At 43.3% G+C, this 14,288-nt stretch overlaps 1 protein-coding gene across 6 annotated transcripts in view; it reads right to left on the bottom strand.

Annotated features, from left to right (window-relative positions):
- Window positions 1–5,461: 5,461 nt before the first annotated feature.
- Lsm14a (LSM14A mRNA processing body assembly factor) overlaps window positions 5,462–14,288 on the bottom strand; it is a 54,601-nt gene continuing 45,774 nt past the window's right edge. For 2 of the 6 annotated variants that reach the window (XM_075984597.1, XM_075984575.1), the window contains 5 exons: window positions 13,126–13,308; window positions 12,852–13,023; window positions 10,907–11,138; window positions 8,733–8,789; window positions 5,462–6,767 (listed from right to left, as the gene is read on the bottom strand). In XM_075984597.1, coding sequence (XP_075840712.1) covers window positions 8,766–8,789; window positions 10,907–11,138; window positions 12,852–13,023; window positions 13,126–13,308 — 611 coding nt within the window. In that variant the 3' untranslated portion in view covers window positions 5,462–6,767; window positions 8,733–8,765. The remainder of the gene's footprint in view (window positions 6,768–8,732; window positions 8,790–10,906; window positions 11,139–12,851; window positions 13,024–13,125; window positions 13,309–14,288) is intronic. The other 4 variants (XM_075984583.1, XM_075984602.1, XM_075984589.1 and 1 more) reach the window with 3 other exon arrangements.

Genomic DNA, 14,288 nt, shown 5'->3' with positions numbered 1-14,288 from the left:
ACGCCCACAAGGATGCTCATCCTGTGGACCCCCGCACCCCAAACAGAAGCCAGACATCCCAAAGAAGGGGAGTGGAGAGCACTGGATTTCAGACGATGAGGGTGGTAACTGGATGGGCAGTTATGACCAAGACAGAAAAGACTACATGTCATTCCACAGAGTAGTTTCTCTTCCAGACAGTGTCTTACTGTGTACCCCTGGCCGTCTTGGAACTTGCCCTGTAGACCAGGCTGGCCTCAAACTCACAAAGATCCACCTGCCTCTGCCTCCTGAGCTCTGGGATGAAAGATGTGTGTCACCATGCCCAGCCCACAGGCTTTTGCTTTGCTTGGTTTTTGAAGCAGGAGCGGAGGGCACAAGAACACACAGGGCAAGATGTAGTAGCTCACTGCTGCAGATGGGACAAGTGACGGGTGCAGGGATGCTCTTATGGGATAAGGCTAGACACAGTTACTCCTAGACTTGCATCCTCAGGGTTAGAATCAAACGACTGGAAGCCATTAACTAAGGTGGACTGGACACAGCTAGACTTCTCAAGTCCTCAGGGGCTCTCCGTCAGGGTTTTTCGTTCCATCTAGCCTTCTCTAGTTTAGGAACAGTGCCAAGAATATGTTAATTACTAGAAGCTAGAAATTACCCAGTGTGGCATTATCGGCAGAGTAGCTGAACTGGTCTGTTCACACATCTAATACACTATAATGAAAATCAAGTGCCTGCAAGCCAGACGGCAACACTACAGGTGAGTCCCACACTTTTAGCCTCGGCACTGGGGAGGCAGATGGAGCTCTGCGAGTTTGAGATTTGAGGTCACTATTGCCTGTCTACATTGTGAGTTCCTTGTCAGCCAGGGCTAAACAGTGAGAGGGGACAGACACATACACACTTTCTGGGAGGGTGAGAAAATAGCTCAGTGGGTAAAGGCACTTGCCTCCAAGCCTGATGACCTGAGTCTGACCTCCAGGACTGACATGGTGGAAGGAGAAATGTGACCTAAGTTGTCTTCTGGGTCCACATGTGTCTACCTCCATTATCCATGGACAGGAAAAAAAAATCTACGGCATACCCCCACTTATATGGATAGAAACAAGCAAGAAGCAATGTTCATTGAGAAGAGTAAGAAGGGAGCCTTGAAGGGTAGGGCTCCTGGGAGTGGGGTAGGCTGGGATTCTGCCAGTGCTGACTTGTGACCTGGATTCCATAGGTAATTAGGACACACATGCTTTCAATAGCTGCATCAAAAAACAAAAATCCCACCTCTGCCCCCGATAAAAAAAAAACCCAACACATTAGCTTCACAGTTTTCAGGTAGCATGGCTTCCGATGGTGGTGCTGCACGCCATCCCTTCCTCTCCTTTCTATAAACTCATCTTCCAGCTAGGTATAATGGCACATGCTTACAATCCCAGCAACGTGGGAAGCAGAACAGGGTAACTGCTGCCAGTTCAAGGTCAGCCCACATGAGTTCCAGGCCAGTCAAGTCCACCCAGTGAGACCCTGTGTCAAAAACCAAAATCAGGTCAGTATGGTTAGTGCATGCCTGTAATTTCAGGTTTCAGGATGTAGAGGTAGGAGGATTTTATTTTTATCGTTGAGATCAGGTTTGTCTGTGTAGCCCTAGCTGTCCTGAAAGTCACTCTATAGATCAGGTTGGCCTCAAACTCAGAGATCTGCCTGCTTCTGCCTCCCGAGTACTATGACTAAAGGCTTGTGCAACCACCAAGGCAAGGAGGATTTTAAGAGTTGAAGGTCAGCTTTAGCTCCACAGTAAACGCTCTAAGGCAAGAGGATGGCATGGAGTGCAGCCTGGATGCACAGGGAGATCTTATCTCCAAAGCAAATCTCCACCCTCTCCATACTCTCCAAGCATACACATCCTTTTTCCATGGGACGCCTTCATGGAGAATTCCACTTTATAACCTACAGCCTGCAGTGCTCCTTGCACTTACCAGGGGTCAAGGATTATGGGGGGGGGGCGGGGAGAAGAGGAGCCAAATTTGCTAATACGAACTTTGCAGAATATCTTAAGCAGACTCCGGCACCCAGCTGGGATCTGCACGTTCACCAGCAGACCCAGGAGGCCAGCAGCCAGGGATTATCTGGACTAGAGGAGCACCAGGATTATACAGGTGCCCTCCAGACACCCAGTAAACATGCTTCCGTCCTTGGTTCTAGATGGCTGCAAAAGCTACCAGCTGGAATTCATTATATTCTGCTTGGGCCCAGGCTCCACACATCCCTTCAGGCTTGGCATTCTTTGCTTTCAGACTGCCGGCGTCTGGAGATGTACCTTTTTGGCCGAGTGGCTCTCAGCAGTCTTTACACTCCTTAAGCCCTGGTGACTATGAGTCACTCTGAGAAAGCCTCATTCTTGACTTGAGACAGGCCCTCCCCTCACATAGCTGTTCTGTTTCAGGGACTTAGGAGTCGTAACACGGCCATCAGCACATCTCAAGGCATTTCCTTAAAAACCAACCGCAGTATGCCCTGGAGTTAGATTTGGGTCTGTTTTGATAGGTTTCTAGCTTAAGTCTGCAAGTATTTTTTATTAGTAAGCCAAGCTTATTAAATATGAACCGAGCTGGGGTTTAGGACATGATCACAGGTCTGCAGCAGAAAACAGGAGCTACTTTGGACTTGGTCTGGCCCTGTGAGGCGGAGCCTCAAAACCATGAGCCTCTTCGTACCTCTGCTAGCCCCTCCTCAGAGGGTCACTCCCCTGGGAGCGTGTCTCTTGTCAGGTGAGCATGTTAGCCACTGGCCAAACCGACACTCAGAACTGTGACTTCCTTCAGATACCTCCTCCAGGAAGCGGTCACCATACGGCTATGTGGGAAGTTTCCACTTACCACCCTGATTCAGGGGTAAACAGCGCTATTTTCCTGACTTTGATTCCTACCTTTGCTAGGTGTTGGGATCAAATCCACAACTTTGTGGATTAGACAGTTAGGCAAGTACAAAGAGGAAAAATGCTCACTAGCAGACTCTCATCTGAGACTTGTGGATCACAGACAGCATAGGATAAGATGGTAGCTTGTCCATCTATGGCTGACAGTGCTACCAGGGTGTCCTTGTAGGCCTTGTGCTGCTATGGTCCACAGAGAGACTCAAGTAGGAAACACATTCTAGACATAAGGAAAAGTATCTCTCACTCAGTTGTCTTCTTTTTTCTGGCTTTTCGAGACAAAGTGTCTCTGTAGCTTTGGAGCCTGTCCTGGAACTCGCTCTGTGGATCAGGCTGGCTTTCAAACTCAGAGATTCGCCTGCCTCTGCCCCCCAAGTGCTGGGATTAAAGGTGTGTGTCACCACCGACCAGCCAATTGTCTTCATAGTATTTCTTCGTGTGTGTGTGCATGCACACATACATACACACATTTGAGGGCACACATATGACTGCTCAGAGGACATCAGGTGTGTTTCTTTCTTTATGGCTTGATACTTCATTCACTTGAGATAGGCACCTCTATGGACTAGAAGCTTGTTTTAAACGGGCTCTCTGGGGGCGGGAGAGATGGCTCAGAGGTTAAGAGCATTGCCTGCTCTTCCAAAGGTCCTGAGTTCAATTCCCAGCAACCACATGGTAGCTCACAACCATCTGTAACGGGGGTCTGGTGCCCTCTTCTGGCCTGCAGCCATACAGACAGAATACATAATAAGTATTAAAAAAAACACAGGCTCTCTGACCCAATGGTGGGGTCACATGCACACATAGCCAGGGACTTTTTCATATGGTGCTGGGGACTTGAACTCAGGTCTTCAGGCAGCATAGCAAGTGTCCTTACTCACTGGGTCATCTCTCCGGCTCCAATGGTAGTATTTTTTGAGGTAGAAGGAACCACATTGTACTTTGAGCTGTGTAACTGACATTTACCCAGTTTCTTTTGCTTGCCTCTGTCTCTTGAGTGTTAGGATTAAAGGTATGCACACCATGCCAGGCTACGGCTCTTTGTCCTGTGCCCGCCCCTCACCAGGGTTTTTGTGTAGCTCTGGTTGTCCTGAAACTTGCTCTGTAGCCCAGGTTGGTCTCAAACTCAGAGAATCACCTGCCTCTGCCCCCCAAGCATGCAATTAATAATGTGCACCACCATTGCTCGGCCCCATAGTCTAACGATGAATGTATCCTGGTTATCCAGAGCCAAACACCATTCTCACACTGCTTAGCACACTCTATGGGGGTCACCTCAACTCTGCCTCAGAACCACTGGGCTGGATTAACACTCTCAGTCCTCACTCACCTCACATCAAGCCCTACTCTTGGAGGGAGAAACAGAGAAGTTTTTCATCTTCATTACTCTTTGTGGTACTGAGGATTGAACCCAGGCCTTCCACTGCTGGGTGGGCTCTCAAGTTTGGTTATCTGTTACACTTATCTGCCTACAGAGTGTTCCAGAGTGGCCTAGATGTGGTTAGTCTATTCTCATGTCACAGATCTCAATGGATAAAGGGATTTCTAGCTTTCCTTCATCAGCTACGATGACAAATCAATGTTGGAAGTGGTGAGACATGACTTAGTTACTCCTGGGCAAACATTACCATCGCTGTCTCCTGCACTCAAGATCCTTTCCATTAATCTTCTATGGAAAGAATGTCATTACTTATGAGAAAGAACTTTGAGAACATGTTCATTGAACAGTTTTATTCTGTTTTAGGATAAAAGTCTTGCTACTGGAAGGTGCACTGTGGACACATTTGCTGCCAGTTATTATTGGGACAGTGAACACCCCAGTCAATGACCCAGTGTGAGCTCATGCTGCATGGGCACTTACAGTTCCGGAACTGGCTGGGAACATCTCAGCCTAGAGGTATTGCCACAGTATGTGCTTTGATGCTTTCAGGGTGCCTAAAAATGTGTTCAATACCATGATTTGTGGGTTCTCCAAAAGAGCTAGTTCTTCACATGCAGGCACACAGTAAACTATGGCTGCCAAGTACCAGATCTCAACAATGAAGCCAAATTACAAAACGTCTCCTTGTTAAGCTATACAAAAGATATAAAATTAAAAAATAATCAACCATCCTTAAATGGTGTAGGAGGTCTTTCAGTATTTGTGTTGCTTTCACTGGTTAATCAATAAAGAAACTGCTTGGCGTGATAGGGCAGAACTTAGATAGGCAGAGAAGACTGAACTGTATTCTGGGAGGAAGAAAGCAGCAGATCGAGTTGAACCCCCATGGAGCTGCCAGGTCAGACATGCTGAATTTTTTCGGGTAAGCCAAGCCATGACCTTGTGGTGACATACAGATTATTAGAAATGGGTTGAACCAAGATGTGAGAGTTAGCCAATAAGAGGCTAGAGCTTATGGGCCAAGCAGTAATTTAATTAATACAGTCTCTGTGTGATTATTTTGGGGGTTAGCTAGCTCCTCCAACAACACTTAGTCTGACTCTCCTACAGTACAATTTCCCATACCTTTATCACTACTGAATGAGAAAAGTAACAAGAATCAAAGTAGATAAAAGTAGTCAAATCTTTGGATCCCTTTATTCCATGGCCTTCGTCAAAAACACAAAGTGGCCAGATCTTTTCCACTATAGCTTAAATATCAAAAAAGATTTATTAGTAATTTACAGTTAGCAACAAACGTGTACATGGAGTCATCAGTGGGTCACAGGCCCACAGACTGTGTTAGTGATGTTTTACAGGTGCAAGACGGTTCTGAAAATTCCATCTTCTTGAAGTAAAACAGGAGTCAGTGTCATTGCAACAGAATTCCAGGCATAGCAGGAGGAACAGGTCAACTGATGCCTAGTTTTAATGTCTTACAAAGGGGGAAAGTTACTTATTTGAAAATACAGCGAGGTACATTCTCATTTATGATTATTTACATTCATACACTGAAAATATCTGTTATTTGGACAAATTCAATGATTTGCTACAAAATGAAGTCCATACACTATGCACGAATAATTTATCCTTTTTAGATAATGGAATAAAATTATCAAATCTTTATTTATGTTCCAAACATTAAAAAAAAACAATCAAAACCCTTTAAGTCTGGAAAGCAAGGGGAAAGGACCCACCCACAGTCCTACTCCTTAGCACACCGACTTCTGCAAGGACACGTATGTTTGCTGACTTTAAACGTTTATTTTTTAAAAAATTAGTTGCTTTTTATACAGCTATACAAAGTTCTTAATGTTTCTTTGGCAATGGAATATAATGGAATTTTACAACTATATAAAAAAGTTACCTTTGCCTAAGAAACAGTATTTACCTGTGTGTACATAGTTGACTGACAAAATTCTACCATCCAGCACCCTAATTAAGTGTCGAAATAAGCTACCTCATATTATAGGATCTCCAAAAAGAAAGAAAAAGATACAGACACACACACATACACACACGCGCACGCACGCACACACAACCTTCTGTGGCTCAAAACACAGTATTACGGCCTATCTGCAGGCAACTCGAAGTAATCACCGAATACAATTAATTAGTGATAAGAAAATCCTTTCAGTGATGAGAAAACACTTAGCAGTTCCACTCAGCTCGCTGGAGTTCGACTCTAAGCAAGGACCATGACCTCCTGCTACTCCACACACACTTATGCTCTTGTCAAGCCTTTCTGCCTCAAAGCAACTGCAGTGTAGCTTTGAAATGAAGCAGAAAAACAAACAGATAAACCCAGTGCTGGTGACAGACAGACAGCAACTTCACTTCTTCATCTTCACAAAGACTGAAACCACTTTCCAGGACCAGGAAGAGCTAGGAGTCACCTATTTTCAAAGACTTGTTTGTAGACTATGCAGCAACTTTGTTGTCTTTCTAAAAAGGAAAAGAAATATTAGTTCATGTTCTAAGCCAAGGCTCATTAGTAAGACTTTTTTCGCCGGGCGGTGGTGGCGCACGCCTTTAATCCCAGCACTCGGGAGGCAGAGGCAGGCAGATCTCTGTGAGTTCGAGGCCAGCCTGGTCTACAAGAGCGAGTTCCAGGACAGGCTCCAAAGCTAGAGAAACCCTGTTTCGAAAAACCAAAAACAACAACAACAACAACAACAACAAAAAACCCCCAAAAAACAATAAGACTTTTTTCTTAGTTTGCCTAAGTTTATTTAGGTTACTTTAAATATCCTTCTCTTATTTTCACAGAAAAAAACTCTGTCTCCCTGGTTTCTGGAAACACTGCGTTAAGTTCCACCCTTGACAGTGAGTGGGTTTTCCAGTCAGCAGAGATTGTAGCAGTGGCTGGACTGACAGGCAGGCCACTCTGCAATATGGGGGTACCTCACTGCCTTCGATTACCCTAACAATTTAACACAACAGTTTAACTTTCATTTATTTACTCATAAAACTCTTTTGAAATAAGCTTCTTAAATTCCTAAATTTTGACATCTTTTACCAAGTAATATAATAATCCAGAAGGTAACATAACATTTCTTTCTAAACCTGCATGCTAGGAGAAAGCAGTGTTATTGGATTTATAAATCTACTTTTTAAAAATAACTTTCAAATATATTTCTTTTTCCTTTGATCATCTGTGTATGCATGCACATGTGAGAGCTCAGGAGAGGGCACGGGGTCCCTGGGGCTGCAGCTACAGGGGACCCACACCTGAGCTCTGAAAACGCAGCAAGCACTCTTTAACTGTTAGCTGTCTCTCTAGACCTAGAGTCCTGGCCCACCATACATGAAGCCCTTGGCTTTATCCCCACCACTATGTAAACTAACTGTGGTGGTGGCACATGCCTCTAATCACAGCACTATGGAGATGGAGGCAAGAGAAACATGTAGCCCTACTATACAGTAGGCTCAAGGCTAGTTTAAGTCACATAAGACCAGGCCTTAAAAAAAAAAAACAAACTTTGTAAGCTTAAAAATTAAAAACACCAAACAACTCTTAAATTTGAAATAAACTTGAAAACGAAACTTGACTGGAAAAATGAGAAACTATAACCAGTAAACTGACCCTAAACTCAAGTTTACATACAGTACAGTCAGGACCTCTGCTACCCTCAGTCCTTGGGTTCTGCATCCTCGGGCTTTAGGAGTGATATAAACTAGGCATGTGTGTTTCTGTGTCTGCATTTGTACAAAGCATGTAGAAATCTTGTCTCTCCCCTTTAGGCCTGCACAACAGTGTGTAACAACTGTGCGCTCTAGTCGCATCACTCGACTGTGCTAGGGGTAATCTGCAGGGCAGGAAAAACAGGAGCTAGCAGTGAAGCCCAGCATAAAGCACCCGAGCAACACGGGTGAACTCCTGTGTTCAATTTCTAGACCCCACAAACAGGTAAGAGGATATGATGGGGGTCTATGTAAATGCAACATTGTTTGATAAGAGACGTATGCATCCATGGGTTTTGGGATCCATGTGGCTCTTGGGAGTTAATCCCCCTTATAGCCACACACATTTTTTTTTTTTTGGTGGTGGTGATGGTGAGGGTTTGAGACAAGGTTTCTCTGTGTAACAGCTGAGGCTGCCCTAGAACTCAGAGATCCTCCAGCCTCTGCCTCCCAAGAACTGGGATTAAAGGCATGCACCACCATACCCTGCACAACGCCTAATCTTTAGTGATACACAACCCAACAGTAGGACAAGAAATTCCTAGCTGAAAGAGTTAACTTCACCTGAGTGTACAATACCAAATTATTTGTACAGTGTTACTAAAAAACTGAAGCACGTACGACAAAGTACAAGTTGGCACGGAAACAAATGAACTAAAAATGAACCTTCTGTCCCCCACCAAACCAACCTTCACACCTCCCAATTTCTTTCTTTTCTTTTTTTACCTTTCAGAAAGCAGTATGACCAATCCAGACCTTTTAGGGTCCAAAAGCCGTGGTTTTCTGAAAGGGTAAAAAAAAAAGACAGGCGAAAGAGAGGGAGAGAAGGAGTAAGGGGAGGGAGGAGAAATAAAAGGGGAGGAAAGAGATAGAGTCATTTCAGATTCTTCCTCCCCCACCCCAATTAAAAAAGTGTGTGTGTGTGTGTGTGTGGCTGTGGAATCAGAAGACCGCCTGGGGCTGCAGTTACAGGCAGGTCTGAGTTGCCTGACATGGGTACTGACAATCAAACTTGGGTCCTCTGGAAGTTAGCAAGCACTTTTAACCACTGGGTCACCTCCAGCCCCCATTTCGGATTCTTCATTGTCTCAGGACCCTCTCTGAAGAAATGGAAGACTCAGTCACCCACCATGGTGACTGAAGCTACTTCATAGAAGCCTGAGCTCAAAGCCGACTACATCCATACCCCACTCCATATATCCCCCTTCTCCAAAAAGAAAAACAGTACAGGACACAAAGTTTATGTGTAAACCATTATTCTTAGTAAAAACTGGGGTAGAATTAGAATCACTGTGCGTCCTGCTAGGAGCTAGAACCCAGTCTAACACTAAGTTTATACCTCTCAGAGGTCAATCACCTACCTCACAGGGTGAGGTAGAAGAGAGGATCAGATTTGGCTGATTCTCCATGGTCCTATCTTCACTTCTGTCTGTTAAACCAAGTTTGCTTACATTCATTCCCAAACTAATACCTATTCCAGTGCTCAAAGAACTGAGTTGTGTATGGGGGAGCTGGCAACTCTAAGAGAAGTCAGATAAGCAAGAGCAGTCTACAGAGTGAGAACCTGAGCTGAAGGGGTCTTGCAATTGCACAGCTGGGTAACAGGAGCTAATGACTTAAAGCTAATTCTGAGCAGTCTCAGCACAATATCCAAGACATTAAAATTAACATACCTGGCCCCAAATCCATCAATACTGATCTTCCACAGAGACCCTCAATAATAGCTAGTTATAAAAATCAGACAAGAAAACTCAAGCCAGCAAACCTTTGCAACTCTTTTGCTTTTACCAGTAGATCTCTGTATAACAGAATTTTCCTCTTTTCTTTTCTTGTCAAAAATCTAAGATAGTTCCTTAAATGACTGGCATCTTTCACTAGATAAATTACACACAAAAGCACACCAATAGAGTAATGGAATTCTTCTCCAGCTGTTGGTGAATGCCAGTATACCAGAGGGCTCTCAAGAGCATGCCATAATAAGAAAACAAGAGCCGAGTGAGTTCTCTACAAACCTATATTAAGAGCAGTGACTCAAGAGCCAACCTGCTAGGCCCAACACTCAGTGTCGTCCCTCTCTGGTTCTGTGACCTTGGGCAGGTTATTTAATATCTCTCTATCTGTCTCCTTTGTAAGACATAGATAATAATAGAGCTGCCGCAAGGTTTGAGTCAGCGTGTGAGAACCATGCAGCACCGTGCTTGTCACTCACTCACTACTATGTGAACACCAACGTTTTCAGATGTGCAGACTTAAAGCAAAGTGTTAAAGTACAAAAATCTAGTAATATGAAATAAAGGCAATAGTCATTTTTTAAAACTGTATAGTTTTAGTATTCCTTAGTGTTTCCCTTAAAAATTTTTCTTTTAAAAAGACAGAAAAAAGGTAACACTAACATAACACAGCAGCTACCAGAGTATTTCTTTTTCTTTTCTTTTTTTTGGGGGGTGGGTGTGGGGGGGGGCGGGTCTAAGAGATTTTACTGGTTCATGAAATCTGAACTCCTAGCTCTAGTAAAAAGGCAAAAACCACCAGCCTTCTAAACTCCCTTGGGCTGAAAGAGCAGTCAGGCTACAGGCAGCACTCTAACTCTGCTTAGCCTGATGCCACCTTGAAGTACTCAAGAGCACTTTCTTTTTCTTAGGCTGACCTTGAACTCAGAGACCCATCTGCCTTTGCTTCCCTAGTGCTGGGATTAAAGGCCTGTACCACCAAACCGAGCTCTTTTTCATTCATTAGTCAAGAAACTATGGTCTTTTTTTGTTAAAATAGATATTCTAATCATGTATATTCTCTAAGAAGTTAAATTGAAAGTTATTCTGATGTTTTAAAAATAATTCTGCCCAAACAGATACAAGTAAAATGTTCTGAAGGCCAATCCCACAGCATGTTGCTATACTTACCCTATATTCAAAATCTGCAAACTCCCTGCCCCCACGACCACCTCTGAATCCACCACGAAAACCTCGAGGGGCAGTGAAGGTCCCTCCTCGGCCACTGCCACGTCCCCTGCCACCACGGAAGCCAAGGCCCCCTCGGCCTCGGTAGCCCCCACGGCCACGATGAGGACGAAGCGGGATCCCGAACGTCTCGGCATTTAACCTTCTCTCCTCAGCCCACGTTGGTCTCCTGTCTCTGAACATTAAGAGCAGATGGACATTAGTGAGTTAGCTCAAAGAGTGGATCCCTCAGCAAGTCTATGCAGCCCCAATTCTGGATAAATTTCATCGATTTCTCAAAATTAATTAACAACAAAACAAACAGTTAATGTAAATTCTTCCAAGCCTTCCTGGCACGCAAGCCCGATACATTTCTGTAGTATGTTTTCACATGATACAGAGTCTAGTTTCTTATAAATACAACTGATAAAAACTTTAATATGAAGATAATTAAGACTGAGAGAATTTGCAGATTCCACTTGACCCATAGAAAGGAAGACAGAGTTGGCAGGAAAGTCTTGTCTTAGAGAAGCTAGGAGATGGAGGCCCTCGGTATCCTAGCTCCTAATTGGACCTGATGCAATTAACCCAGCAAGAGCTTGTGTGGTTACAGTAGACGCTGGGCCTAGCAGGCTCCCTATCCACGCTTAAACTGCACCAAGCTGCAGTCAGGACAAAGGTGATGTGATGTGGACAGTATGGCTTCTGTAGCCCTTCACTCACTGTGCTGGGCTCTGGACCTCTAATATGACAGACTGTACTGTATGAGTCAATTCTGAAGAAACATTTTCCATCTGGGTTTGGTTTCATTTGAATTACAATGCAGACAGGGTAACACAAAGGAAAGGTTTATATGCTAAACTAATGCTTCTGTTTTAACTAGTATCTAAATGTAACTAAATCCTTACAAAAGTATAAGCTGTTCTTTTCAAGACAGATCTCCCATAACAGTAAGTTGGCTCTGAACCCTCATCCTCCTGACTCCACCTCCTACCCAAGTGCTGGGATTATAGGTTAAAGTCCATGATTATTTTTCTTTCTTCTTGGTTTTTTGAGGCGGGGTTTTTCTGTAGCGCGGTAAGGCCTGTCCGGAACTCACTCTGTAGACCAGGCTGGCCTCAAACTCACAGAGATCCACCCATTCTGCCTCCCAATTAAAGGTGTGTGTCACTATTCCTGGTCCCTTTATGTGTTTATTTATTTTTACTATTTAAAATTATTTGCAGTTTTGTGCATGTGCCTCTTTTTCCTTTTGTGTTACGAGGATAAAGCCTAGGGACTCGCATATGCTAGGAAAGTATTCCTTTACTGAGCTACATTCTCAACCTTTACTGTTTTAGAAAAAATATCATTTTAAAACTTTTGGGCTGGTGAGATGGCTCAGCTGATAAAGGTGCTTGCCAGCAAGTTTGACATCTGGGTTCCATTCCTGGAAAAAAATATGCTAAGAGGAAAGAACTGATTTCCCTTAAATTGTCCTCTGGCTACCACATCCACTCTATAGAATGTGTGCACGCAAACAAATAACCAAACAACACCCCCTCCCCCCCAAAAAAACCTTATCAACAAAAATTTCTTTTAGGAAAAGAAAAAAATCATTACAAAAATCAATTGTGGGGGGTTATAAAGTTGGTTCAATAGTTAAGAGCACTGGTTACTCTTCTAGAAGACCTAGGTTCAACCCTAAGCTCCCATAGTGTCTCACAACCTTCTCCAACTCCAATTCCAAGGAATCTGATGCCCTCTTCTGGCCTGTGGGCACTGCATGTACATGATGATACAGACAAGACACACATGCAGGCAAAATACCACTATAACGCATAAAATAAAAACAGTAAATCTTATAAATTCATTGAAGTCATAAATATTTTACATGTCAATGCCCTGAGAGCACATGAAAAGATTGTACCTATTATCATCACAGGAAATGTTGTCAAAGAAGGATTTAGTTTTGTCGTAGTAGCAGTTGGGACCAAGAGGATCTTCTTCATCAGCATTTCCTTCACTGTTCTGTGTATCAACTCCGGAGTCTCCTTTATCTTCACCATTTACAGGTTTCTCTTGTTTCTCAAGTTTATCTTCTAACGAAAAACATGCAAGTTAAGATTCTCAACATCCAAGCTGCAAAACATCTTCACCTCAAAGATAATAATTATTTTCTGATTAAAAAAATAAAAACTTACCTTTTAATTTAAGTTTATTATGAAACTCTCTGTCGATTTCCTCCTTGTTAAATTGTGCATTTGCACTTTCAAAGTCAAAGTCTTTCTCAAATTTCATTGGACCATCTCGACGAATACCAAATCTTCCCCTGCCACCTCGATGGCCCCCACGTCCTCTTCTTGGAACAGAAGGAACACCTGGAACTACGCAAGAAAGAATATAACAAATATTCAGCATGTAGCAGCTGGTTTAGGACAGTACTGCAGTCTTTGTATGAAACGATCTACAATATAAAGGTCTCTATATGTACAACATGTATGTATTTTTATATAAATGAGAAATGGGGGGTGGAGTGGAGAGATGGTTTAATGATTAAAAACACTGGCTCCTCTTGCAGAGAATCAGTGTTTAGTTCTCAGCATTCACATGGTGGTTTACAACCATTCAAAACTCTAGTTCCAGGGAGTGACTTATGCCTTCTTCTGATCTCAGCAGGTACTAGGCACACATATACACAGACATACATGCAATTAAAGCATGCATACACATATAAAAAAAATCTTAAAATAACAACAATCCCCCCTGAAATTGGAGCTGGAGAGACGGCTCGATGAGTAAAGGAGCTTGCTGTCAAGCCTGACTGATGACCTGTGTACAATCCCTGGGACCCATATGATGCTAAGAAAGAACTGAATTCCACAAGTTATCCTGACCTCCACATCTGTACCCTGACACACCTGAACAATGGCACATATACAGAAATAAATACAACAAACAAACAAAAACAACTCCTGCAAGTCGTCCTTTGATCTCTATGGGTGCACTGCAGCATACACATGCCCATATACACAGAGAAAAACAAACAAACAAACTGATGTCAAAAAGATACCAAAAAGAATTAAGTTGCTAGTGGCACACACCTTTAATCCCAGCACTCGGGAGGTAGAAGCAGGTGGATCTCTGTGAGTTTGAGGCCAGCTTGGTCTACAGAGCTAGTTCCAGAAAGGCTACAAAGCTATAGAGACCCCCCCCCCCAAAAGAGAGAAAGTTGCTAAGTTAGTATATATATTAAAAAATAGAAATAAAAGTTTTTAATGTAATTTTTATACAGTTATGTCTATGAAGACCATAACAAAGAGATGTATAATTAACAGATCTGGAGCCTTCTTCACTATATAAACAT

The sequence above is a fragment of the Microtus pennsylvanicus genome, chromosome 1 (genome assembly GCF_037038515.1).
Source record: "Microtus pennsylvanicus isolate mMicPen1 chromosome 1, mMicPen1.hap1, whole genome shotgun sequence".
Taxonomy (NCBI): Eukaryota; Metazoa; Chordata; class Mammalia; order Rodentia; family Cricetidae; genus Microtus; species Microtus pennsylvanicus.
Note: the sequence above shows the minus strand (reverse complement) of the source record. Positions and strands in the feature narration are given on the sequence as shown.